Below are 15,831 nucleotides of genomic sequence, written 5' to 3'. Positions count from 1 at the left end.
AGACGCCAGGATCATCTAATGCACCCTGGCCATCACCAATAGTCTTGACTTTTGTCTTGCCACTGGACTTTGATGACTCTAGAAAAGAGAGTGGGGCTGAAGACTTTGCTCAATTTTGCCTCACTTAAATCCAATTCACACACCAGTCAAGACATCACCTATCATTCATTTTTACCCCAATTGTGATTCCATTGGTCCTCTCCAAAAACAAAGAAAGAAAAACAACAGCAGCAGCAGCAGCAAGCCTTCACTCTGAGATTACCTCAGTTTATCCTATATGCAACTTGCTGGCATGTTGCTTCTCCCAATTGACTGGGAGCTTTTTGATGTCAGACACCGTTTTTGCCTTTCTTTGTATCTTGTTGCCCTGAATCTGACAACGCAGAGAAGGGCTCATGGTTCACTTCCAGTGGACCCAGAGGCCGCTGACATCCTGAGGTGATAGCTGTCCCAATATCCTACATCTTTACCTTTGCCCTTGTGCTCTTACCTTCATTAACTGTCTTTCTCTGTTTTTGTTAACCTCTCATTCATGTTGCATGTATTTTCATAAGCCTTGCTAAATCATGGTGCTTCCTTTGGTTTTCGTACCGTGTACATTCCTGTCTGCTGTATGTTCAGTTCAGCATCCCTGTGACATTCCACTGCAGATGGCTGCCCAGTAGGCTAGTATATCTTCCTGCTGGATTTGTGCCTGAAACAGGCCTTCACTGTTGGGGCCTGGCTCTGAACTACTTGGAGTAATCGCACCCATTTCAGTTTGGGGAACTGACTACTCCATGATACTCTTAGCTGTATTAAAGCTAGGATATGCCAACTCACCAGTGCTGGCCAGCTCTTTGGGTGGACTCATTCCCTGGGCAGATGAACCTGTTCATGAAATATCATGTTTGACCAGGAACTTATCCCTCTGTATTGAGATTCCCCACCACCCTTCCTTACAATTTGTAGGGACTGTTCCTCTTTCTGTGTTGATTACACAATCATGGTAGATCTAACCAGGTCATTTCCTGTATTCCAGGCCCCTATTGCATTTAGTTGTTCAGTCCTATGCCCTAACTGGCTACTGCATTTTTGCTGGAGTGCACTCTGATTGTGACCATAGCCCTTGTTGTCTGCTGCCTGGAACCCCACTGGTGTTTAATGTTTGTACTGGGAGCACTGCTACCTTCACTGCAATTCCCCTTGTGACCATACAGATGAATCCCTTTTTGCCCTACTCCAGGGATTTCGCACCCTCCTCCCCCAGCACCTATGCTGCCAAACATGATTGAGTGAATCAGGGACTCTTCTGGGTTTATGGCCATGACGTTTGCCTCTCTCTTCCCCCTCCATGGACTGGGCAGTGTGGTGTGGAGTTGTTACACTGATGCCTGATATTGGCCACAGGCCCCATCTTCCGGCAACACTTGTCTCCAACCTTGGCCTTCTGGAAGCTGCCTGATTTTGCCCTGGGCCAGGGCAATTCTGGGTGGTGGACATTCTTCTGCTTCACTTTCCCATGGTTTGCCATGGTCTCTCTTGAGGCTGCCCTATAGGATGTCTCTGCATAAGTTGCTGAATCGATAAATACTACTTCGTAGTTAATCTCTGCTGTTCATGAGGAGCTTCTTACTTTCAGGAGTGGTCCTGAACAGCTGTCGTGTTCATGCCTTGGCTGCAGCACAGGGTGGAGCCTGTACCTGTATTGGAGAAGAAAAGAATGTTGTTTCTTTATTAAGTGATCTGGTATGATACAAGAAGGCCCTGCAGCCTTAGAAGAAAAGGCTTCTTATTTCTATGCTACAGAGCAATGGAATTTGGGTCTGTGTAGCTGGTTCCCCAAGGGCTCAGACCATCCTTCAGGGGTAGGGTCTCTTGTTAGCTTTCTGTTTGCTCACCTTTATCTTTGGTAACTATCTCTGTACCCTTGCCTCCAGATGCTCAGCCCAGGTGGCATCCAAGATAACGTTTAATCAGGTGTGGTCATTAGTGCTGCCTTGACTACAATGGGGAAATGTTGCCCTGAATCCAACTTAACTTATCTTCTTGAATTGCCATATATGCCAGAAACACTGGACCCAAAGTGTGCAGGAGACCCTAAATGTGTCAAGGATGAACCCCTCCCCCCACAGCTGACATAATTTCTTGTTTGCACCCCAAGCTGGAAGCCCTGTGTGTCTTTGGAGTCAAGACAGGCACCAGTCAATCTGCACTACACCCGGAAATTGCTTGTGCAGCTGGGACCCTTGTAGATAAGCAGACCATCCCATCGTAATGGTCTAGCACAGTAGTGTGGAACCTGCAGCCTTAAGGCCACATGTGGCCTTCTAGGTCCTTAAGTGCAGCCTTTGGACTGAATCAAAATTTTACAGAACAAATCCTTTTATTTTTATTAATACATTTTTGTTCATCTTTCAAATTTTTATTTTATTTCTTACAGCTAAATATTAATGTGGCCTTCCAGCACCTGGTCTAGCAGTTTCTGAGGGAAAAGAATTTGGCTTCTACCATCATCTTGCTCATCCCCTTCAGGAGGGGTTTAGTCCTTTCCCCAGCCCTGCTGCTCATTTCCTCCTCCCACACCACTCCCACTTAGGAGGAGATTTCTGTTTCCTCGTCTTTCCTTGGTTGCACTTTCATAAACATGCCAGCTTCTGTTTGGAATGTGAACTCTTCGCACTTGCATAGGGTTCCACATGCATGTTCATTTCTCTTGTAATAAACCTCATTTTTCAAGTATGTTTCATGAAGTTCTGATGGCCATCTTCAGCATTCAGCACAATGCTTGGTACATAGCAGGAGCTTAATAAATCCTGGGTGACTAACTAGGTGCTAATCGCAGTCCTTTCAACTTTTTTGAAGGCAGATAAGGGCTGTCAGTGCCCTGGGGCAGCCTGATGCCTGGGTCTAACTAGACCCAATATCTTGCTTTCATTGCAACCAACATCTTCAAACTAGAATCTTCAATTGTTCTCTGATCGCTTAATGTGCTTTAATGTTGTCTCTCCAATCAGATTATAAATTTCTAGGAAACTCATATAATAGTTGGAGAAGTGGACGGGGAGCCTAGTGACCTGAATCGGAGAGCCAGCTTATGACATCCTATTTGGGTGACCCGGAACTAGGCATTTCACCATCTGGGCCACAGTTTCCTCATTTCTAAAATGAGGAAGGTGCACTAGATTACTTCTGAGGTTCCTTCCAGTTCTAAATCTACGGTCCTGCGACCTCTCAGAGCCTCATTTTCTTCATCTGCAAAATAGGAATAACAGTACTTCTACTGTCTAACTCACAGGGTCATTGGGAGGATGGGGCTTGGCAAACCTTAAAAGGCCAAGGAAATGTGAGCTATTATTAATTCAATTCAACTCAGCCAGTGTGCATAAAGGACCTCCTATGTGTCAGGCCCTAGGAGAGCCTCTGGAGATACAAAGATCCTCTTGGGGAGCAGATACTCCCCTTGATCCTGACTTGGTTGCCCAAATCCCCAAAGCCAGGCTGGATACTCCAGTAAAAAATGCTCATTTACAGCTGTTGCTATTTCCTCTTTCCAGTTGCTGGTTGAAGATAGAAAAAGGATTTATCTGGAGTTTCATAGGACCCGTATTTGTCATCACGTTGGTGAGTCAAAAAACAACCTTTTATTTTCTGCTTCAGTCAAAATGAGCTGAAAATCAAAAAGAATAGTGGGCAGTGGAAGTACCACTGGATTTAATATCGCAGCACTTGACTCCAAATCTGGATTCTGCTTACTCCCTAGATGACATGGGATAAGTTACTTAGTCAATCCATAAATATGTATAAATGTTTACTCTATGCTAGGCTGGGTGCTGGGTGCTAGGGATAGAAAGGCAAAAACACATTCCCTGCCCTTAAGGAGTTCATATTTTAGTAATACTGACAACGTGCAATCAACTCTGTACATATAAGAAATATGCCGGATAAATGGGAGGAAATCTCAAGGAAAAGCCACAAGGCCCTGGGGGTGTGTGGAGGAAGTACAGGGAACTGGGAAAGGTCTATTACAGAAGATGGGATCTGAGCTGAGTCCACTGGTTATCAAAGAATGATCCATATATCCCCGGGAGGACAATAGTTTTGTCCTCAAAGTCAAAATTATGTTTAAAGAAAATTTTGCTGTTTAGTCATTTCTGACTCTTGGTGACCCCATGTGAGTTTTTTGGGGGGCAGAAATACTGGGGTGGTTTGCCATTTCCTTCTCCAGCTCATTTTTACAAATGAGGAACTGAGGCAAACTGGGTTGAGTGACTTAGCCAAGGCCACACAGTTAATAAGTGTCTGAGGCCAGATTTGAGCTCATGAAAATGAGTCTTCCTGACTTCAGACCCAGCACTCTATCCACTGTGCCAGATAGCTGTCCTTTAAAACAGTAAGATGCTATCTGCCTATTAACATACTCATCCTTTTTCCAACTAAATATCGGCAAGATTCAATTTTCTTCATATACTTGAACTGAAAAAAAATCACAACATATTGAATACAAAAGCCTTCTATTAAGCCAGACATCAAAGCAGTAAAGAGATTTGCAAAGATATTTATGTGTGTTTATATCTATCATCTAACTATCTGTGTGTGTGTGTGTGTGTGTGTGTGTGCATGTGTGTGTGTGCGTGTGTGTGTGGCATGTATGCATATAGATATGTATAAGCAATGGCACTCACTAAATTTTTGTTTTGGAAAAAAAAGACTTTTTAGAATAAAAAATGGTATTTATGTTATTATGTAGTAGGTTTATTGTTATTCTTAAATGAATAAATATGCTTAAAAGTTTCTCAGTTCTTATTTCTGAAATAAAAAATATCAATGAGGAAGTTAGGTCAGTCAGAAGATTGAGACAAAGAGAGCATTCCAGGCCTGGGTGGCAATCAGGTAAAAGGCGAGAGTTCTGGAGACGTAATGTTGCGTGTGAGAAACAATAAATCATGGTCACTGGATTGTAGAACACATGGAGGGCAATAAAGTGTTCAAATGCTGGAAAGGTAGGAAGGGGCCAGGTTTTGAAAGCCATTAAATTGGAGGATCTTAATTTTGAACATGGAGGCAATAGGGACCCACAAGTTATTGAGTAGTGGGGTGAGCTTTAGGAAGACCTCTTTGGCAGCTGAATGGATGATGGACTGGAGTGGGGAGAAATGAGGCAGGAGACTAACCCAAAAGTTATTGTAATAGTCCAGGTGAGAAGTGATGAGACTCTGGACCAGGGTGCTGGCACAGTTCGAGAGAAGGTTATGTGCATTGTTGTTATCCTTCCTTCTCAAAGATGACCAAAATGACACTGCTATGTTGGGGTCAAGGTATAACCATATGTATATGAGAAGTGTTGTGAAAGTAGAATCAAGGGCAGCTAGGTGGTGCAGTGAATAGAGCACCAGCCCTGGAGTCAGGAGTACCTGAGTTCAAATCTGACCTCAGACACTTAACTAGCTGTGTGACCCTGGGCAAGTCATTTAACCCCAATTGCCTTTAAAAAAATTAAAATTAAAAAAGAAAGTAGAACCAATACTTGGAAACAGACTGGATATTTGGAGTAATTCTGAATGAGGGTACTAGGATGACACTGAGGTTGTAAGCCTAGGTGACTAGGAAGATGGTGGTCCCCTAAACAGGAACGAGGAGGATCGGAAGAGAAGAAATTTGGGGACAGTAACAAATTATGTTTCTGATGCGTTCAGTTGGAAATGCCCATGGAGCACCCAATCTGCAGTTGCTTACATGAGGATGGAGGGCAGCAGAGAGATTAGGGCTGAATGAAAAAAAAAATCTGGGGATTTTCTGCATTAAGATAACAATCAAACCAATTCTGTTTTTCTTCATTTATAAAATAAGGGCATTGTACTAGATGGCTTCTAAAATTTCTTCTATCTAGAAATCTATGATCCTGTATTAAAACTGTAACAGAATCAGTCATTGAACATAAGAATGAAGTTGTCATATCCACTTTTGACATGTATCTTAATCTAAAGGTCCAATTATGTAAAGAAAGAGGCAACATGGACTAGTTAATCAACTCCTGAACTTGGAATCAGAAGGGCCTGGTTTCAAATCTCTTCCAACATTTACTAGCTGTACAACCATGAGCAAGTCATTTAATATCTTTTTGCCTCAGTTTCTTCCTCTGTAAAAAGGAGATATTAATACCTGTAGAATTTACCTCACAGAGCTATTGTGAAGATTCAGCGAGATACCGTTTATAAAGCTCTTTGCAAATTTTGAAACACTCAGTAAATACCAGCATGTAATTCACTTCATTTGAAGTCGTGCCTTGCTCCAACATTTCCTTCACGCATCCCTGTTCTGATGCAGTCTTGTCATCTACCTGTGGTTCTCTTACACCTCAGTAGAGCACCCTTGAGCATTTTCACCAGATCTGTGTGTCCTATTCCTTTCTGAACATGGCCTAAATAATATCCTCCAATGCTGGGTGGGGGGTGGAGCTAGATGGCACAGGTGATAGCATGCTGAACCTGGAGTCAGAAGGACCTGAGTTCAAATCTGACCCCAGACACATTAGCTGTTTGACCCCGGGCACATTACTTCACCTTGCTTGCCTCAGTTTCCTCATCTGTAAAATGAGCTGGAGAAAGAAATGGCAAACCACTCCATTATCTTTGCCAAGGAAACCCCAGATGGGGTCATGGAGAGTCAGATATGACTGAAAATGACTAAATAACAACAATACTGGGGAACCAGCTGATAGGTCCATTGGTTGGAGGGTTACAGCCATATCAGTTGTAAATATTGGCCCCAGAGTTTGGTTCAAAGATTTCTTATTGTTCTTATAGATAAATTTGACCTTTTATTTGACAACCCTGTGGATTTTGAGAGAGAGACTTTCATCACTCAACAAAGAAGTGTCCACCATCCAAAACACAAGGTAAGCTGGTCAGCCCCTTCCTTGCCAGAAAAGTCTAGGGAACTAGGGGAATCTTAAAGCAAAAGTGTGGGGCTATTGGCTAGGTAACTTGTAGAGGACGATGTTGCTCTAGTCTGGCCTCCCAGGTCCCTCCCAATGTTGAAGTTCTGTGAACTCTGTGGGCTGAGCTGATTCAGCACCTTAACAGTATATTTCTATTGGGTAATAATAATGAGGAGGAGGAGGAAGAGAATAGCTCCCACTTATAAGGTACTTTAGAGTTAATAAAGAATTCTCCTCACAAAAAAAAAAAAAGAATTTTGCTCACTATTGTCCTTCAAGGTATACCACAATAGACATTATCATCCCATTTTAAGAAGAATAAATGACCTGTCCAAGGTCACCTAGCTATATAAGTCACAGGGATGGGACTTATACTTAAACCTCTTGACTCCAAGTCCAGTTGTCTGTCCAATAAAACCAAGTGGCCTCTCCCAACAACTCCCCCTTTGCATTCTGATAGATCTAGAATTATCATTAAGCCCTGGAACTAAAGCCAATACTGCCAGGTGGAAATCAATCAGCATTGTATGTGAGACAATGGGAAAAGTGTAATGGGCTGCCTCAGAAACTAATGAGTTTCCCATCAGGAGAGATTTGTTTTGCCACTTGAGGGAGGAAAGTCTTGCTCTAGTTCAGGTAGGACTAGATGACCACTGTGGTCACTTTCACCTTAGAAATTATGTTGGCAAAAGTGATTCATTTAAAAATATTTCTCTCATATGACTTCTGAAAAAATCTTTTATAAAATTAAAATTTCTTTTTTATCATGAACTTCACAATCACTAAAAATATGAACATTTCAATATACAGAGAACAAGATATATTTCCTTTAAAAATAGCCATACATAACAGAAGCCAATAGTTTCATATGCTACTTTTTTAGGAGCTTATCTATTGTGCAAGGATGGGTAGTGCTAGCTGTAATATAAAAACAATTTAAAATACACATTCAATGTGCTCCTCTTCAAGTTAATGGCCAGAACTTTCAGCTCTATATTTATTATTAATTAATTTCCCCAATTACTTATTACTTATTACTGTCATTACTTGAACATGAGCAAAGCTCAGGTTAGTTATGCCTGCAAAGGCAGCCTTGAAGAAGGGTAGTCAAAAATAATCCTCAGGAATGGGAGAAAAGGAAAAGAAGGGGGTAAAAGCCATTTATGTAGGACCTACTGTGTGCCAGGCACTGTGCTAAGTGCTTTTCATAAAAATTATCTTGCTTGTTAGTAGGATATGGACTATTTGTGCCTGACCTGTGATAAAGCCTTCTAAGCTCACATTGGTCCGATCAGCCAGGTTGGACACACTGTACCTTGACTCCAACATAGTGATGTCATTTTGGTCCTCTTTGAGCACAAAAGACAACAACCAGATGGGAATAGGAAATGCTGAGTTGGGTAGAAGATAAAACATAAAAGATGAATCTCATCTCTGCCTCTTGGTTTTCACAGGACCCTGGCAATTAAAGCCTTAGCTCAGCTCTTCATCCTGGGCTGCTCGTGGAGTCTTGGCTTCTTTCTGATTGACTCTATAGATGAACCAGCCAGATCAGTCATTGCCTACACCTTCACCATCATCAACTCCCTGCAAGGCGTCTACATCTTCCTGGTACACTGTGTCCTCAGCCGCCAGGTAATACGAGGCTTTCATCCTCTTGCCAGCTCACATGAAGAGTCCCATTTCCGAGAAGTACAGATTCATAGAATCTTAGAGTGGAAAGGGTCTCAGAGGCCATTTTGTCCAATCCATACCTGAACAAATGTCCCCTCTACATCTTGCCCTACATATGTTCACCTGGTCTTTGCATGAAGACATCCTGCCACTCATTGAGACAGCCCATTTCACATTTGGATAGCTCTAGTTCCTAGGAAAGGTTTCCTTATTTCAAGACCAAATTTAACTCTTTGTAACTTCCATCCTTTGCTCCCATTTTATGGCTACACATTGTCTATTTCTTTCCTGACTCACTGTATTCTCTCAAATGTTTTCTTCAGAGAGGGTGCTCCTTCTGACTGATTACTTCCCTTGTTTTCAATTTTCTGGTTTCCTATCACTTGACTGTACAACAAAAGTTCTGTTGTGATTCCCTTAACTCATTTTCTTGATGGAGAAATAGTTCTTGGCAGAACAGGCAGTAACCTGTTGGGCAATTTTTTCTTAATTTTCTTGAAGCTTTCACTGTTTTCCTGATGACAATACTAGTTCCTTTTTCCCAAAAAAAGGATTACAATAAAAACATAGGAAGCATTTCAGATATATTTCTCTAATCCTCTTTGTCAAACCATCAGTGGTAACAAGGACAGGTCACCTGGGGTAATAACATGCTCATGGCCAAAGTCACTGCCAAAATCATGTGGACCCTAACCCTGCCAACTCATCTAGGATATTTCTTTCCATCTGCCTTTAGATATCCCAACAAGAGATTGCTTGTAGACTTTTGACCTTCCTTGAGGTCCAGATGCCCAGCTGCCTAATCTCCCCAGATGCCCAACTGCCTAATTCCTAATTCCCTCACTAAAAATAGTGCACAGCAGAATGGAAAGCAACTAACAAACCCTGTACAAAATGTGGGAACTGTTTCCTCTGTTGTCCTACCTATATAATATGAACTCTTCTCCCGTCCCTCACAAAGCTCCTATTACAGGGACTTTATGATAGAAAAAGGAACTGAGATAAATGAGCCCTGAACCCAGATCTCACATTTAGAGTACCAACAGGTAAGTTAATATTCTAGAGCACTTTTTTTGGAGAGTAAGTCCCCGTCTGTGATTTCCTAAGTACAGGGGACTCCTTGGAATGGAAATTCCCTTTATCAATATACATCAGCAACTTGCCTATGACTTAGAGTCATAGCAGCCTAGAGGACTGAGTAACTAAGTGACACAGCTAGATTCTGTCAGAGAAAAAAACCTGAACATCCATCTTCTTCACTCCCAAACTGGCTCTTAATGCACTAAACCAAGCTTTTTGTTGTTGTTTAGTCATTTTTTCAGTCATAGCTGACTCTTCATGATGCCTTTTGAGGTTTTCTCAGCAAAGATACTGAAGTGATTTGCCATTTCCTTCTCCAGCTCATTTTACACATGAGGAAACTGAGGCAAACAGAATTAAGGGACTTGCACCAGACGCAGCATGTCTGAGTCCAGATTTGAACCCAGCCAGGGCCAGCATTCTATCCACTGTGTCATCCGGCTGCCTGTTAAGCCATGCTAAATCTTATCACGTCCATCAGCAGAGTAATAACATTAAACTCTTAAAACTCCTTTGCTCTTCCCTCCTGGGTTTATTTTTAAAGGATCTTTGCATCTATAATCTCATTTGTCTTCATAAGCCCCTGTGAGGTCTGTAAGACAGCTAACATTTTCAAAAGCCCTCTGACCACAAAGCAATAGTGTTACACAATGAAAGAATGAGAAGCATCTCACGATACCATCAGGAGAATGGAAGTGACTTCCCCTGAAGAGCCAATGGGTTAGTGTCTTTAATTCAATTTTACAAATAAGAAAAATAGAAAGTACTGGACATGGATTCACAGGACTTGACATTGAATTCCAGCTTTACCTCTTCCTAGCTGTGTAACCCCGGGCAAGTTATTTTATGTCCTTGGGGTTTAGTTTCTTTAGGTATAAAATGAATTCATCAGACTGTATGATTTTGAAGGCTCCTTCAATCTCTAAACCCTAATCAACTTTATCTAAATCATAGAGAATATTAAGGAAAAAGTAGACATTAGCACACACATACATGTGCACACACACACACACACACACACACACACATATTTCTACTTCTACTTCAGTGATGTGGCTGCTAAATTGACCCTCTGTGTCAAAATTCAATTCTCTGTCCTCCCAAATCTTCAGGTCCAAGAGGAATACAAGAAATACTTTAAGAGAATTAAGATAAGGACTGAAACAGATACCTATGTAATGGCTCTTTCAACTAGCCACAGCAGAACGGTAAGACTATTTCTTTATCACTCAATATCACTGTCCAAATCAAATACCTCAAGTTTGTTGGGAATCCTTGCTCCTTGGCTTGCCAAGAATTGTGTGACCTGATTCCATACTACAGCCATCCAGAGTTCACAGAGTTGTAGAAACCAATAGCAAGCTGAATTCATTTTCATATTTTACTTTGAAGTAAGTTGAGTTCAACCATAGAAAATTAAAACCTATGCATAGGAAGAGCTCCTTCTGAGGGGAAGGGATGATAAAGGATATGCTTGACCTTGACTCTACATATGCTGCCAGGAAGATGTCTCACCCTCGTGAGTGAGAGATTGGGTAAAACTTCATGGACCGCATTACTCACCTACCTTGGACAGCGTCACTTCTCAAGATCTCGGGGGTGGGCTAGAGAATCTGTCAGAGAGCATTACGTAAGCACAATACACACTTATGCATGTTTTGCCCCAGGGTCCTGAATAGTTTTTAGCCCTTTCTTGTAAGTGAAATGAAAATGATCTGGGTTGAGGTTGGGTTTGTTCATATGAGTTAAAGGATGGCCAGAAGTCACAAAGGTAAAACGAAAGAACCAGCTGTTCATTAAGATGCTAGTCCCATGCATGAGAATCTGGAGCTCATAGTCTGGACAACAATAGGTCCCTGCCCAAGCGCCACTTCATGGTTATTTGGGGGCCCTCCCGGCTCAGGGTGAATATAAATAGTAACTGTTTCTTTTTGGCCAGCAATCCTGAGGGTCTTCCCTTCCCAGTTTGATTTTTTTTTTATTAAAGGGGCCATCCCTTGACTCACTTCTTAAACAGAGTTCTTCGCTGAATAGATGTTGCCTTACTCAAAGTGAGAACCAGAAGAGACCTTAGCTTAAAAGGGCCAGGGTCTCCCATTGCATCCTGGGCTATCTTCAGTCATCCTGATGAATATCTGGCTACTGGACCCAGATGGCTCTGGAGGAGAAAGTGAGGCCAGTGACCTTGCACAGCCTTCCCTCACTTAAATTAAAGTCAATTGCAAGTCCTGTCATCATCTCCCTGATGTCATGGTCCTCTTCGAGAACGAAGGACAAACACAGCAACAAGTCACATACAGCTCTTTCCCAAATAGATCTAATTACAATCACAAACATTTAAAAGTGTAGCTCTGATTCATCATGTCTGATTCAAATATGTAAACCAGTTTGTACAAAGTTTCAAATTACTATATAAGACCCATTTTTTCATCCTCTAAGCAAAAGTCTTTTGCTTTAGAGTTACATTCTCACTCATTTTCAATCTCTTTTTGTCTCCCTTATGTTACCTGCTTCCTTTCTTTCACTTTATTGCCTCTCTCCCTGCACACCCTCCCTCATCAACACAGCTGGGAAAATAATTGCACTTTGAAAGGAAAAAAAGATGCCACCTCTGCCTGAAAGGATCTCATTGCTCATTCCATCAGCAGACTCCAGCTCCTGGGAGATCAGAAGAAAGAGAGGGAGCTTTCATCAATGGCACATTCAGGAAGTACCACCTCTTGCTATACACTTATAGTACCGAGAACTTGTTTCAGAAAGATGCTCCTGCTAGAGCATTTTGTTAGATTTCCTTGATCACTATGTCTATGTCATGTCCTCAGTGACACATTCCATGCATCTGACCTGTAATTATCTGCTATACAAGCTATTATTAACCCTTTTCCCTGGCTGGCCACTTTTTTCCTGAATGGGATTGGGAGGTGGGGAGGTAAGAAAGAAGGAGGGTTTGGAGACGCAAAGGTACTTGCCATTCAGAGGATGAACTAGATTAGGGAAAGGTAGGCTTGGGAGATTATTGTCTGATTTCAATTCTTCCACCCAGCTAGTTCTTCAAAGGAATATGTAAGCCAGTATCTGCCTAGACACTGACATGCTGGGGACTAGAAAAGAAGCAGGAATTATCACTGGGCTATCTCCTTCCTTATATAAATTGTCTCATTCATTTTTCCCCCTCTCTCTTCCTATGTAAACAATTCTAACCCTCCTCACACCCTCCTCTTCTGATTTTATAAGATTTTACTTTCAATATTGATATTGCAATAATATCATCTGCTCTTTTATCACAAATGTACAGCATTTCAGCTATGTGGTTCAAACAAGGGTTGTGTGGGCTAGCCTGGGAATGTGACCGCTAGTCATGAAATGCTTTTCGTGTTGCTAGTTTCAAAGAACCAATTCACAGATAAAGTTTGGTAATTTCACTCATTTGGTTACTTATCAGTTTTTTGTAGTTACTTTGTAAGTTCATAATCTATAGGCAATATTAAAATAGTTACTACTACTGTCATCTCTCAGTACTGTATTATCAATCTGTATGCCATTTTGAGTTAGTTACATGCATGAAAATGAATAAAACTAAGTTTTTGCTGTCTTAATCTCATTGATCTGGCACCCAAGAGTCTACCATCTTCATTCCATTACAGTGAACTTGGAAGGAGTCAATGAACAAACTTTAAAGATTTGATGCCAAAAGAAGGAACTAAAAAAACTGAGAATTCCCATTTATGCTTGCAGTTATAAAATTAAGATATGGCCCTAAAAATCTTTAGTATCAGTATCCTCAACATCAGTAAGGTTGTGACATTTGACAATAAAAGAGGACAGTAGAATGTAAGCACTCTAAATGAGACTCAATACTCTTCTGTCCCAGAATATAAAAGTTCATGAAAGCAAAATAGAAAGCAGGTGGAAATTTGGTTGCCAATACTAAATGTTTGTTGAATTGAAATAAAACTACCAGAAAAGTCAAAGGACCCTGCTGAAGATAGTGAGTATGATAACTTAAGTGAAGGTGAAAAAAATCAAGATGCTTTGATAGTTAATTCAATAATTAAATTTTGCAGAAAGTCACCCAGGCCATCACCTTGATACCTCTCTGAGTCATAGCTCAGCTCAGCTATCAGTCACAGATCAGTACAGCTGCATGGGAAGAGGTGGGGCAATTCACAAGCTCTGGGCTGATTGTTCCAGTTATTAGCAAGGTTTTGACTAGAGGCAAGGGAGAGCCAGCAGTATTCTTAATCACTCCCATTTCTCTTAATTTAAAGAAATAAGTAGATAAACCTTTCTCCTGCTATGTCTCCAAGTATCTCACATCTTTATCCAGCTCAACCACACCCCTATTCAGTCATGAGATTGAAGTGGCCATGATTTAGACATGATTTAGAACTTTAAGGTTTACAGAGCACTTTCTTTGCAATAGAACTGTAAGCTAGGGTGGGTGGCTTATTCCCATTTTACAGCTGAGAGTTTAATGAAGCCAGGGAATCTAGGAGGAAGAGATCAGGAGGGAGAGCATCAAAGTCAGCCAGTGTAAATACCTGGAGTAATCCAAATTCTTTTTTTTAATCAATTAATTTATTTTTAGTTTTCAACAATCATTTCCATATGCTTTTGAGTTTTAAATTTTCTCCCTCTCCCTCCCTATGTCCCCCCCCCACCCAGGACAGCATGCATTCTGATATAGGCTCTAGGTATACATTCTTATTAAACATATTTTCACATTAGTCATGTTGTAAAGAGCTAGAACCAATAGGAGGAACCACAAGAAAGAAGAAAAACAAAACAGAAGGAAAAGAAGAGTAAATAGTCTGCTTTGATCTGCATTCAAACTCCATAGTTCTTTCTTCGGATGTGGATAGCATTTTCCATCATGAGACTTTTGGAGATGTCTTAGATCCTTGCATTGCTGAAAAGAGCAAAGTCTATCAAAGTTAGTCATCACACAACATGGCTGTTACTGTGTACAACTTTCTCCTTGTTCTGCTCACTTCACTCAACATCAGTCCATACAAGTCTTTCCAGGTTTTTCTGAAGTTCACATGCTCCTCATTTTTTATCGCATAATACTATTCCATTACATTCATATACCACAACTCATTCAGCCATTCCCTGATTGATGAGCACCCTCTCAATTTCTAATTCTTTGCCACCACAGAAAGAGCTGCTATAAATATTTTGTACACGAGAGTCCTTTTCCCTTTTTATGATCTCTTTGGGATACATCCCTAGAAGTGCTATTGCTAAGTCAAAGGGTATGTATGCACCTTTTTATAGCCCTTTGGGCATAGTTCCAAATTGCTCTCCAAAATGGTTGGATCAGTTCACAACCCCACCAAGAATGCATTAATGTTCCAATTTTCCTGCATCTTCTCCAGTATTTATCATTTTCCTGTTTTATCATGTTAGCCAATCTGATAGGTATGATGTGGTACCTCAGAGTTGTTTTGATTTGCATTTCTCTAATCAATACTGATTAAATCATTTTTTCATATGACTATAGACAGCTTTAATTTCTTCATCTGAAAACTTCCTGAAGTAATCCAAATTCTTGAAGGAAAAATGATTATGCTAGATGGGGAACTCAACTTTCCCCTCTCAGAACTAGATAAATCTAACCATAAAATAAACAAGAAAGAAAGTAAGGAGATGAATAGAATTTTGGAAAAGTTAGAGTGATAGTTGTTGCTTCTGAGTCATTTTTCAGTCCTGTCCAACATTGGGTTTGCTTGGCAAAGATACTGGAGTGGTTTGCCATTTCCTTCTCCAGATCATTTTGCAAAATGAGGAACTGACGCAAACAGGATTAAATGATTTGCCCAGGGTCACACAGCTAGCAAGTGTCTGAGACTGGATTTGCACTCACAAAGAGGTGTCTTCCTGACTCTAGGCCCAGCGCTCTATCCACTGTGTCACCTAGCTGGGTGGGAATAGAAAAGAGTATACCTTTTTGTCAGCTGTAGATGGCACCTTCACAAAAATTGACCAAGTATTAGGGCATAAACACTTCATAACCAAATGCAAAAAAGCAGAAATATTAAACACATCCTTTTCAGATGATAATGCAATACAAATTATATTCAATTAAAAAAACATGGAAAGATAGATTAAAACTAATTGGAAACTAAAAGATCTAATCCTAAAGACTGAGTGGGTCA

General features: G+C 40.9%; 2 protein-coding genes across 2 annotated transcripts in view; both read left to right on the top strand.

Moving 5' to 3' along the window:
* Positions 1-2,257, top strand: part of LOC144456590 (adhesion G protein-coupled receptor E2-like) — a 52,045-nt gene extending 49,788 nt beyond the window's left edge. The window contains exon 6 of the mRNA XM_078151813.1: positions 2,144-2,257. Coding sequence (XP_078007939.1) covers positions 2,144-2,257 — 114 coding nt within the window. The remainder of the gene's footprint in view (positions 1-2,143) is intronic.
* Positions 2,258-3,153: 896 nt separating this feature from the next.
* LOC110203441 (putative adhesion G protein-coupled receptor E4P) lies at positions 3,154-13,269 on the top strand. Its single transcript, XM_020979943.2, has 5 exons — positions 3,154-3,603; positions 6,786-6,877; positions 8,374-8,554; positions 10,786-10,881; positions 12,241-13,269. Exons 1-5 carry the CDS (start codon positions 3,379-3,381, stop codon positions 12,250-12,252), a joined length of 606 nt encoding a protein of 201 aa, XP_020835602.1. The 5' UTR covers positions 3,154-3,378; the 3' UTR covers positions 12,253-13,269.
* Positions 13,270-15,831: the final 2,562 nt, after the last annotated feature.

Source organism: Phascolarctos cinereus, unplaced genomic scaffold, assembly GCF_003287225.1.
Source record: "Phascolarctos cinereus isolate Bilbo 61053 unplaced genomic scaffold, phaCin_HiC Scaffold_4;HRSCAF=312, whole genome shotgun sequence".
Classification (NCBI taxonomy): domain Eukaryota; kingdom Metazoa; phylum Chordata; class Mammalia; order Diprotodontia; family Phascolarctidae; genus Phascolarctos; species Phascolarctos cinereus.
Note: the sequence above shows the minus strand (reverse complement) of the source record. Positions and strands in the feature narration are given on the sequence as shown.